Raw genomic sequence first — 12,669 nt, forward strand, 5'->3', positions numbered from 1 at the left:
TAAAAATGAAAATTTATGGACTTTGTTTCTTCCGTGGAACACAAAATATTCTAAAAAAGTGTATTCTAAAATATTTGTGTCAGGAAAAGACAGACATTTCAGACATTATAAGCTTCCCCTCTGCCTTAGATTTAAAATTTCATTAGTGTTCAATTTTAAATAAAGTATTTTTTCTTCTAAAACCATAATCGGTTATCTGAAGTCATACCTGGCAAGACAACCTTGAAAAACCCTTATTTGAATTAAATGAAATTTCTAGAATTTTTTCAGCAAATAACTTAATAATTGTTTTCACACAGAAAGCTAATGTATGGCTTCAGAACATTTGGTTAATAATGACAATTTTCAGTTAGCCATTTGTTTATAAAAAAAAATGTAGGAGAAAAGCAGCCCTTCTGTTGTGGGAAATGCCAGAAATGTTTTTCTCTTTAAAATGTTCTCATATTTAAAAGTGAATGTATTATTTACCAAAGAGGCATTTCAACTTCAAGAAACTTCATTATGTATTCATTGATTTTCTGTTTATGACCTCCAGACCCTCCGTTGAAACCGGAGAATCTGACGTGCATTGCTATGCAGGAGGGCAAGGATATTTCCTCTGACTTAAAATGCAGTTGGGAATTCGAATCACGGGATCCGCTGCTCGACACCACTTACACCCTTTATGCTACAATATGTCTGTAAGAGTAGCTTTTGTGCCTGATAACACTGTATCAGTTTTTACACCTTTAAAACCTTTTTGGATTGTTTTTGGGTTTGTTTTTGTCAAATGACTCAAAATGAAAGACTAGAGTGTCATTTACTTCCTCTTCTTTGTCTTTTTATAGAGATAACTCAAAGTATTACGACATATGTAATCAGCGTCTTGCAAAAACCTGCACCGTCAACCTGAGCACTTTTCCATTTGCCATGGATGTGAAAGTGTGGGTTGAAGTGAAGAACTTGCTGGGGTCAGTGCGGTCAGACGAACTTCTATGCAATGATGCTTTGAATTTTGGTATGATTTCGGCTTTTGCATTAGTAAAGAATTTATTTAACACTCCTTATGAATGCATAACTTCAGCTATCTTCTGTTTCATACAACTGTTTTTTAGTGAAACCCAATCCACCATTGGATGTCCGAGTTCTCTCTGAAGTTAACTCCACATCTCTCGTGGTTACTTGGAAACATCCCACTGACATTTTTAAACTCTCGTATGTCATCAGATACTGCCAAGTAGACTCTGATGTTTGGACCGAGGTACGAGAAAGCCAAACCAATTCAGATTTTAAAATGGTCAGGACAAAAACTATGATTTTTTAATGTGAATAATGATTGTTAGTAAAAAACTTGACGTGATCTGATGCAGTCTATGTTCTTTTGTTTTGACCTATTTATTTACCTAATAAAACATTTCATTATAGTCCAGTGGGGGGTTTCTTATTTCAACCAATGCAGTACAAGCTTGAATTATTTTAATCTTGCATTGCATTTAGTCCTCACATCAAAAAAAGTCAGATCCTGTTTTATTAATGAATTTGATTCCTCTTTTAGGTGCCCGAGAGCTTCACCCAAGCGCGCACAGAGTCGTTTAGACTGCAGTCGCTGGAGCCTTACACTGAATATGTGGTACAGATGAGATGCATTCGAGAACACCATCAAAGCCACTGGAGTGATTGGAGCGCTAATGCTACAGTTCGCACTGCAGAAGCCAGTATGACCTGTATTATTTCTAAAATGATTGAATTGCTCTGAAATAGTTGTTTGTATTTGTACAGCCGAAATAAGGATCCCAGAATTGTGTAAAAAAAAAAATATATATATTCCTAAACTCTGAGGATGACTTCGGAACAATGTTGTGAGGAAGCTACTTTGAAACTGTACCTTGCTAAAGTAGCTATACTATGTATTCATTTTCATGTTTTAATCGCTTTTTTATTGCCAATGTATGAACAACTTGTAAAGTAACTTAAAAAAAGAGCTGACTTTTATGTGAAGGCTGTTTTTGCCGGGAAAATCAAAAGGATGTGACGTTTATGCTCCCGAGAGCCTCTCTTCCGACACATGAAATTAATGCTTATACAATATTCAGGATAATGCTGAAAGAGCCATTCTGTACTGTAATGTCAATGAGTCATGCAAAGAAAAGGGATTAATTCAAACTATAGTCTCACATAGCCAGATGCTAGTCATATAATTGCTACAGGTGCTGGTCATATAATTAGAATATCATCAAAAAGTTGATTTATTTCACTAATTCCATTCAAAAAGTGAAACTTGTATATTATATTCATTCATTACACACAGACTGATATATTTCAAATGTTTATTTCTTTTAATTTTGATGATTATAACTGACAACTAAGGAAAATCCCAAATTCAGTATCTCAGAAAATTAGAATATTACTTAAGACCAATACAAAGAAAGGATTTTTAGAAATCTTGGCCAACTGAAAAGTATGAACATGAAAAGTATGAGCATGTACAGCACTCAATACTTAGTTGGGGCTCCTTTTGCCTGAATTACTGCAGCAATGTGGTGTGGCATGGAGTCGATCAGTCTGTGGCACTGCTCAGGTGTTATAAGAGCCCAGGTTGCTCTGATAGTGGCCTTTAGCTCTTCTGCATTGTTGGGTCTGGCATATCGCATCTTCCTCTTCACAATACCCCACAGATTTTCTATGGGGTTAAGGTCAGGCGAGTTTGCTGGCCAATTAAGAACAGGGATACCATGGTCCTTAAACCAGGTACTGGTAGCTTTGGCACTGTGTGCAGGTGCCAAGTCCTGTTGGAAAATGAAATCTGCATCTCCATAAAGTTGGTCAGCAGCAGGAAGCATGAAGTGCTCTAAAACTTCCTGGTATACGGCTGCGTTGACCTTGGACCTCAGAAAACACAGTGGACCAACACCAGCAGATGACATGGCACCCCAAACCATCACTGACTGTGGAAACTTTACACTGGACCTCAAGCAATGTGGATTGTGTGCCTCTCCTCTCTTCCTCCAGACTCTGGGACCCTGATTTCCAAAGGAAATGCAAAATTTACTTTCATTAGAGAACATAACTTTGGACCACTCAGCAGCAGTTCAGTTCTTTTTGTCTTTAGCCCAGGCGAGACGCTTCTGATGCTGTCTGTTGTTCAAGAGTGGCTTGACACAAAGAATGCGACAGCTGAAACCCATGTCTTGCATACGTCTGTGCGTAGTGGTTCTTGAAGCACTGACTCCAGCTGCAGTCCACTCTTTGTGAATCTCCCCCACATTTTTGAATGGGTTTTGTTTCACAATCCTCTCCAGGGTGCAGTTATCCCTATTGCTTGTACACTTTTTTCTACCACATCTTTTCCTTCCCTTCGCCTCTCTATTAATGTGCTTGGACACAGAGCTCTGTGAACAGCCAGCCTCTTTTGCAATGACCTTTTGTGTCTTGCCCTCCTTGTGCAAGGTGTCGATGGTCTTCTTTTGGACAACTGTCAACTCCGCAGTCTTCCCCATGATTGTGTAGCCTACAGAACTAGACTGAGAGACCATTTAAAGGCCTTTGCAGGTGTTTTGAGTTAATTAGCTGATTAGAGTGTGGCACCAGGTGTCTTCAATATTGAACCTTTTCACAGTATTCTAATTTTCTGAGATACTGAATTTGGGATTTTCCTTAGTTGTCAGTTATAATCATCAAAATTAAAAGAAATAAACATTTGAAATATATCAGTCTGTGTGTAATGAATGAATATAATATACAAGTTTCATTTTTTTGAATGGAATTAGTTAAATAAATCTACTTTTTGATAATATTCTAATTATATGACCAGCACCTGTAGCAGGTTGTATTGATTAATTAGATAACATCCACACAAGTTTTTCATGTAAATGTTTGAAATAAAAATAGAAATATCTTGGCTGACCAGTCATCATAGCACTTCACTGTTCTTATTAATGTACTTCAATTAGACCCGGAAAGATTGCAGAGAATGGGGCAGTATACAGGGCTACATTTGCAACAATTGAGAGACTAATTAGAGTATGTTGATTATATTTGTTCCATATTTACCAGGTATTTGCTATTTTGCTGTCTACATGTTTATATTAAAATGGTTAAAATTAGAAGTTTAAACAAAATGTGTTAAATACTTCAAGATCTTCCTTGCATGACAAACATATACTGTATTAGAATCAAATATGATACAGTCCTGGTATTTTTGTTGAACATGAGCATTGTTTACATCTTCGGTTTAACAAAACCAGCTTTCATGTTGTCCACAGTTTTCTTACCACCGGACCAGGTCTCCCAGGGAGTGAAGAAGTCAAAATCCTCTCTATGAGCAAGTCTGTCTATACTTCAAACCTCCGTTTGCATCCAAACTGCATCTATCCGGCATTCCCCAAAGCCAGTCGCTCGGCTCCTTCCCGACTCCACTGACAGGAGAACCTTTACGGAACATTCAAGTTCTTCCAGCCATTCCGCCTCAAAGAAAACGTATCCCATCTCCTCTCACGACCCAGAGGCCGCAGAATCACTCTGAGAGCAGAAACTGATGGAAATTTGCCTAAAATAAGCAACCAATTGAAAATTGTAATACTGTTCAGCTTTTCATGTGTCATTTGGATTTATTTCAATCACAAGGACACTGAAGTATCACTGTTTGATAAAATTACTTAGTCTTAACAGGCTATTTTTTCATACAATTTTACAACTATGACCTTTTCTATGGTATGCATATGGTTGAACTTTTAACTGTAAACACGTTTTAAGCTTATTGTTTTATTAATAAAGGAAATTGTTGAAGTATTGAATAGGAATACCTTGTATGCTATTGTATGTCAGTATGATAATAGGGTCTTAATTTGATACTTTTAAAATCCTTAAAAAAATCCCTAAAAGTCCTTAAAATAGTCTTAAATGCATAATAATATTAAATGAAATGTTGTAAGAGGGTAAACAGCACTCTTTGGCATACAATAACTTTAAGGTCGTTTCTGCGCTGTATTTTCAGATAGTCTCGCCCCCAAACTCACGCCATTGGTTGTATCAGAAGTTGACCCCGAAATGCTTTTAAATCATTAGCACTCTTCAGGAAATCAAATTACTAATGGCTTACTTATGTGATTGCCTGCACACATTAATCTGGGTTGGGAGAGAGTGATCTGTTAATTGATTTAATTCATCTCATTTATAACAGTTAATGCATTCAGTTCCTTTTAAACAGTGGGTTTAGTTGTCTTGCCAGGTCAGTTCTAGATGAGTCTGCTCCTTTAGGCCAAGGACGTGCTTTGACTCAACCTCATCCCATCAGTAACCCATCAGTTTTTTTTCTGCATTTTAAGTCACACAATTACATGTATTATTGATTAGTGTTTCTTTGTGAGCGGGAATTGAAAATATTCTCAACTTTGACTGATATTTTGCATTTATGTATTTGGCAGATGAGTCATTCCACGAAACCGGTACGATTTGGACATACACATTTTTAGATTTTTTACCAAAATGTATTACTTTTCTGAACACCCCACAACATTAATGACATATTTAACTTCCAGAAAAACATATTTTCCCATCTCAGGCATCAAATCCCTATTATTATTGTTCATTATTTTAAGTTATGGGAGCTCTCTGAATATTATTATCAAATGTATTTGTGATAAAATCAACATTTTCCTATTAATCAGATGTCCCTCACACTAATTCAGTAATTGCAAATATAAAAGTTACATAAAATCTCACACTTTTGCTATACTAAAGCCTGAAATGGGCACTTTTTGTGGCAGCAACCTCATCATTTTTGATCAAAGGCTTAACTTCAGAATTTGAACTAAAATCATTATTCTTATGATTGCTCTGAACATTTCAGACAGAGTTCAACAAACTTTAAATTACTTTTTCATAAACTTAAAAAAAAAAAAAAAAAAAGTAAAAAAAAATGTAGGTGTGACGGGGTTGAGTGTGACGGGGATGTGATTTTTTGCCCAAATTGGCCACTGCTCTAAATCTAGTGAATAATGGAGAGCACATGGCATGCATGATATTAAGAAATCATGAATAATGTTGAAATAATAAAGATAATTTTCACAACTAATAGTTTTCTATCTTTAATTGATGTAACAGGGTTGAGTGGTTAAGCTTGACAAGCACAATTTCACAACATAATTTAGTTATAATTATTAAAGAAAGTGGTAACTTGCCTGTGTCTGCTCACAATGTTGTTCAGAAGACTTCTTTGATGTCACTTCCTATTAATGGTGTCACATAAGTATCGGTTCATTATTTTTATAGGGGGAGAATGGTTTGTGTAACTGGGCTGAGGGGTTACTGAGGTACGGAACTAAATAATGTGATTTTAATAAATTATCATGAATTTACTTAGAGAAAAAAAAACATTACCAGCAAAAAAGCACAGATGGATATTTATGGGAATGGCAAAATGTATGGACTTTTTTCTCATTTTATTATTCATATCCCAAGTACACTTTCAGAGAAGGCCTTGAGGGACATGACAAAATAGGTGGTGTCAACTGAAAAAAAAACAAAATAATTTCTAATATAAAGATAAAATGGATGTCATGTTTTTAAATATTATTAAAGGAGACATTTCAATTAATACAAAAAGCTTTTAAAAATATATTTTGGTGACCCAATAGATAAAATACACTGAAAAAGGTCAGAGGGACTCAAATTGTACCGGTTTTGTGGAATGACTCAGATGGTCTTATCCCAGGCAACTTTCATTCAGGTTCAAATTTTATCAGTTCATGCATTCCCTGGGAATCAAACCCATGAGTTTACATTGCTAGTGTCACGATCACCGTCTGTTCCTGTCAGTTCCTGGACTCCATTTCCCATTATCCTCCCTGCCAATCACATGCACACTCCACACCAATCACCTGTTGCCACATACAGCTTAGCACACTACCTGGACTATAAAGGACTTACACACACACCACCTCACCGCGAAGTCTTGATTTGCCCCGGTGATCATTACTAAGCGTTTTCTTGTGGACTGTTTCCTGGTTTCCGTTGGATTGTTTATTCTTTGTGATTCTCTGCTGCCTGCCCTGAACCTTGCCTGTGTACTGGACTGTGTTTGTTTGCCGCCTACCCTGATCTCCGCCTGTGACCCGATACTGTTTGTCTGCCGCCTGCCTCGACCCTTGCCTGTCCCTGTTTATGTTCTTGCCTTTGCCCCTGTCTACCTGTGTATCTACTATTCTTAATAAAGCTGCAAATGGATCCCCGCTCTGCCGACCCTTCGTTACAGAAGACTTCGCCAACACAAGATCCAGCAGCTTCTACGAGCGCTCCCAGCCTTAGCATGGACCCAGCAATACGTCTCGTCCGCCTTCGGCAAGGTAATTGTACACTTGAGAACCACATTCAGAAGTTTCTAGATATTGCCTATTTATCTGACCTGCCTGACTGTGCTCTCATTGACTTCTTCGGTTATGGATTAAACGAACCATTTAAGGACTATCTACTCACTAATGGTTCCCGAGGGTCGTTCGTGGAATTTCTGGACTTTGCCCTGCTCACTGTTGGTTCACTTTTTACTGTGGGTATTGCGGAGAAATGCGACACCACGGTAAATCACGTCGTGGCGACCGCTAAAGAGAACACTCACAAAATGGCGGCTACCACAACAGAATTACGTCACGTCTCTGGATCTGCCCGGGAACGGAGACGGTTGCGTTCCAGTGTGGCTGATCCACCGCTGACTTCAGCACGAGCGTCTGGCATTCCAAAGGCTCCGCCGGCCGCCTCGCACTCAAGCCCGCCGGCCGCTTCGCACTCAAGGCCGCCGGTTGCAACGCACTCAAGGCCGCCGGTTGCAACGCACTCAAGGCCGCCGGTTGCTACGCCCTCAAGCTCGCCGGTTGCTACGCCCTCAAGCTCGCCGGTTGCTACGCCCTCAAGCTCGCCGGTTGCTACGTACTCAAACTCTCTGGATGCTATGGACAAGATGGCCGCTTTGCCAGTGCCCACGGGCAAGATGGCCGCCCCGCCAGTGTCTGTGAACATAGGGGTCGTTCCAGCCAGTGAGTCCGCTCCAGAGCCCGCTCCAGCCCGTGAGTCAGTCCCAGAGCAGCCCGCTGCCGTCCCAGAGCAGCCCGCTCTTCCTGATACGGCCACAGAGGCCGTCACCGAGCTCCTTGCCCTGCCGGCGCCACCCGAGCTCCTTGCCCTGCCGGCGCCACCCGAGCTCCTTGCCCTGCCGGCGCCACCCGAGCTCCTTGCCCACGAAACCGCCACGGCCTCCGTTGAATTCCCCAAGAACTTTTTTGGGGGGGGGGCCATATACCTGTGGGTGGGGAGCTTGTGGGTGGGGAGCTTGTGGGTGGGGAGCTTGTGGGTGGGGACCCTGCACGGCCGCGATCATCAGCTGCCTCCGAACTGCTTGAGCTTGCGGGTGGGGACCTTACACAACCACGGCCTTCAACTGCCTGTGAACTGCTGTGGCCGGCTACGGACTCTGATCTGCCGTGGTCATCTATGGACTCTGACCCGCCGTGGTCATCTTCAGCACCTGACCTGCCGTGGTCGCCCAAGCCATCTGACCTGCCGTGGTCGCCCAAGCCATCTGACCTGCCGTGGTCGCCCAAGCCACCTGACCTGCCGTGGTCGCCCAAGCCACCCTGACCTGCCGTGGCTGCCCAAGTTACCCGATCTGCCGTGGCTGCGTAAGCCACCTGACCCGCCGTGGCTGCGTAAGCCACCTGACCCGCCGTGGCTGCGTAAGCCACCTGACCCGCCGTGGCTGCGTAAGCCACCTGACCCGCCGTGGCTGCGTAAGCCACCTGACCCGCCGTGGCTACCCGTGGCACCTGACCCGCCGTGGCTACCTGAGTTCCTGGATCTGCATTGGAGACCCTGTTCCTGTCCACGTCTCCAATGCACCCACCCCCCCTCCCTATCTGTGCCAGTTACGCCGCGAGGACGCGCCTTCCGGAAGGGGGCGTTATGTCACGATCACCGTCTGTTCCTGTCAGTTCCTGGACTCCATTTCCCATTATCCTCCCTGCCAATCACATGCACACTCCACACCAATCACCTGTTGCCACATACAGCTTAGCACACTACCTGGACTATAAAGGACTTACACACACACCACCTCACCGCGAAGTCTTGATTTGCCCCGGTGATCATTACTAAGCGTTTTCTTGTGGACTGTTTCCTGGTTTCCGTTGGATTGTTTATTCTTTGTGATTCTCTGCTGCCTGCCCTGAACCTTGCCTGTGTACTGGACTGTGTTTGTTTGCCGCCTACCCTGATCTCCGCCTGTGACCCGATACTGTTTGTCTGCCGCCTGCCTCGACCCTTGCCTGTCCCTGTTTATGTTCTTGCCTTTGCCCCTGTCTACCTGTGTATCTACTATTCTTAATAAAGCTGCAAATGGATCCCCGCTCTGCCGACCCTTCGTTACAGCTAGTGCCATTTTATACTAGAGCTAAGCACATTTTTTTTATAGCCTATTTGCCTTTATATGATGCTGTCTTGGAGTTAGTTTCACATTAAATAATTGTAATTACATTAATTAATTTTTTTTAAATTCATATAAAACCTTTTAAATTAATACATAAATTAATAAGCCACGTTCTTATTGTGGATTTAGATAAATTATTTACAAATTGCTATATTAGCGATTTATATTTTTTGCTCAGCCTCTTCAGCAGTCCTCTCTAGCTTCGAGCATCAGTTCTTTTCCTTGCTGTGTAAATGTGTTTAAATTATTCATATTGCTCACAATGATCTCTTCATCATCAGCTAAGTGTTAACTCTCGGTAATCGCATGTTTCACATGATTGGCTGTTCGCGACAAACATCACTTTCATTGTACATACTCACTTGTAAACTAATCACAAACTCAGAATCACAATATGAGCTGATAGAGAAAGTGTGTATCAAGTGTAGTGGTACTTTTTTTTATTTTTTTTTTATTTTACAAGACAAATATAAGACATTGTAATACACATCAGAGCATAAGCATATAAAACAAAGAGTACAAACAATAACTAAAATACAAAAAGAAAATGTATACAAAAAAAAGAAACAATAATAAAAATAATAATAAAAAAAATAGGATAAAAAGTGCTACATATAGGGCAGTTACATGAATTTGAAAAGCTTTAGAATTTGTATTGTTTTTATAAGCTTTTTGTTCTGTGATCTCATGTTTGAAAGAGTTTCAAAATATATTGTGAGATCGGTGTTATAAAAGGTAATATATGAAGGTTTCTTTTGAGAAGTGTAGTGGTACTGCTTAAACCGGGTTAGATTTGTTTGGTCCCTGGATTGCAACATCAAGCTGTAAAGCTGAAGTTAATCATTCTAATACGCTTTTATAATGAGAATAGGCCCCCAAAATAGCACTGATTTGTCTTTCACGCATTTTCAGTTTGTTTTTTATGTTAATACGGTCAGGAAGTAAGATCATTTTACAGTGTTTTCGGGTAGTGGGCGAGGACTAACTGGAAATGTAATAGATTATGAATCACGAGGCTTATTTAAATGACTGACCGCTCTGCCGACCAATCACGAGAAGAGTTTCGGTACCGAGGACGTATTGGCTCTGCGCATGCCCAAAATTCTTCGATCTATAGAAAAAAGGAACGTCTTCAGTGACCGTGAGCACGTTTATTGGTCTTTCCAGATAAATTAATCATCTGTTCAAATGAGACCGGAAATAACTTCCACAGGACGTGAAGAACAATATGTCGGCTCGATCCTCCGCGAAGTAGGCTAATAAGTTAACAGTAAATCATATGATGTGATACCACTCTAAAGGTAGGAAATCGTTATAATGATGTTATTATTTTCTCATTTATGATCCCATGATGTCTTGTAGTATGTTAAGTTGAATTTTCAACGTCTGTGTATAATTGACAGGGATCGTGTTACGATTTTTACGTTAATAAACGTATTGTGTTTGGTAATTCTAGCCCATTAAACAAAATATACTAATATATAAATTATCTTCTGGAGCTTGTGTCCTTGCTGGTGTCCTTGCCTCTGAAATACGTGTAATGTGATATCATTGGAATAAAAACCTTATTATATTGTTATAATTTTTAGTAGGTATAAGGAGGCCAAAAATGTGATCTGTGGTTTAAAAGTGGTTGGATTATGTATTAGATTATAATTTATGGATTATTTCTTTTATAAACTTAAAATTAAATCAAGTAGCAAAACAGTATAATCTGAAAATACTACATAACCGATAACTGTATAAGTTATGGAATCTCAAAATTATATAAATGGTAAAAATAATGACTATCATCTGTTTGCAATAGATGTATTCAGACAAATAACAACCAGCCACCATGTTTTTTTTCTTTTTTTCTTTTTAGCTTTTTTGAAATAAATAAAGCTTTGTAGCCTCCCATCTAATAAATCGCAATAAACTTTATGTGTTATTATTTCTGATATGAAACAAAGTCTCAGCTTTTAAATTCTGTCCATTTTATTACAAAATTCAAACAATAGCATGAAATATACATGAATGACCATCAGACAGTATGTTGAAAGATACATTGCAACTGAAATCCATATCATGTCTCATGTAATCGCTCAGTTATTGTTGCAACTGCGGAAAGATGTCAAAACAGCTTGTATAAACAATGTCATGTTACATTTACCTCAGAAAAGCCATTCATTGCCCAAAAACTCATTAGTCAGCTAGAAAAATTAACTTTCGTAGGAACATTTTGATAAACTGTATTCATTGTATTTTTACTTAACCTGTTCTTCCATATTTAATGTGTTTGAGTAAATCCTTATACAATATAATTATGCCATTCAAAATGTATTATTATTATTATTATTATTATTATAACATTGTTATAAAAGCTTGTAATTTAAATGTAAGTAGCCTACACATCAGTTAATTTTAATATTTAATATTATACCACCTTGGGTTATAGTTATAGTCCTGTATAGTTTACAGCATTTTATTATGGGCTAACTTGGTTAATTGATTAATGTACACTGTCCCCTTCAAAATTAAAAAAATAAATAAATAAAATTTCTTTGAGGAAATTTGCCATGTACTGTACCTGACAGGCCCCAATTAATCAATATCGAAACTTATTAATTGAAATTGAATTGAATCGTGAAATCATGAAAATGCCCAGCCCTAATAAATATATTGCAAAATAAATAAAAAATAAATGTAATAATAGGAAAATAAATAATGGAATAAATTACTTGATAAAACAAATATAATTAATTTTTAATCAAATTTAATTCTGAAGTTCTGGGCTTGATGACGATGCTGTGAGGAGGGATCAAGTAGCTGGATTCAGCTTCGTGCTTCTATTTCTGGAAAACCGTGGTCACTGCAAAATAAATGGGCATAATGTGAATCGTGAACTCTCCAGTTGATCTGCCACATCCCATATCAAACTCCGATCTCTATCACTGACGCTTCTACTCGATACTTGAGCTTTTAACCAATGATGCACTGAAGCTGCGCAAGGACCACCTCCCTCATTTACATGCACACGGAAAAGTAAAAATAAATAAATGAATAAATAAAATAAATTAAAAATTAAATGAAAGAGCTTATAAATGAGCTCATAAATCATACTGAATTAAGTTTGTTTTTTTGTTGTTGTTTTTTTTAAATGTAAAATCATAAAATGTTTTCTATTGGTTTAGGGTTAGGGGACAGAATTTAAAGTTTGTACAGTGTAAAACTATTAT

The 12,669-nt window shown here is 38.9% G+C and overlaps 1 protein-coding gene across 7 annotated transcripts in view; it reads left to right on the top strand.

Annotated features, from left to right (window-relative positions):
• The window catches only part of il6st (interleukin 6 cytokine family signal transduce), a 43,436-nt gene that overhangs the window by 7,577 nt on the left and 23,190 nt on the right, over positions 1-12,669 (top strand). Inside the window, exons 4-6 of one of the 7 annotated variants that reach the window (XM_051908728.1) lie at positions 536-680; positions 828-997; positions 1,095-1,240. The exons of 3 other annotated variants lie outside the window; for them this stretch is intronic. In XM_051908728.1, the coding sequence (XP_051764688.1) occupies positions 536-680; positions 828-997; positions 1,095-1,240 (461 nt within the window). Of the gene's footprint in view, positions 1-535; positions 681-827; positions 998-1,094; positions 1,241-10,537; positions 10,753-12,669 lie in introns of those variants that run through there. 3 more of the 7 variants (XM_051908723.1, XM_051908727.1, XM_051908722.1) reach the window with 3 other exon arrangements.

This window comes from Ctenopharyngodon idella, chromosome 10 (assembly GCF_019924925.1).
Source record: "Ctenopharyngodon idella isolate HZGC_01 chromosome 10, HZGC01, whole genome shotgun sequence".
Taxonomy (NCBI): Eukaryota; Metazoa; Chordata; class Actinopteri; order Cypriniformes; family Xenocyprididae; genus Ctenopharyngodon; species Ctenopharyngodon idella.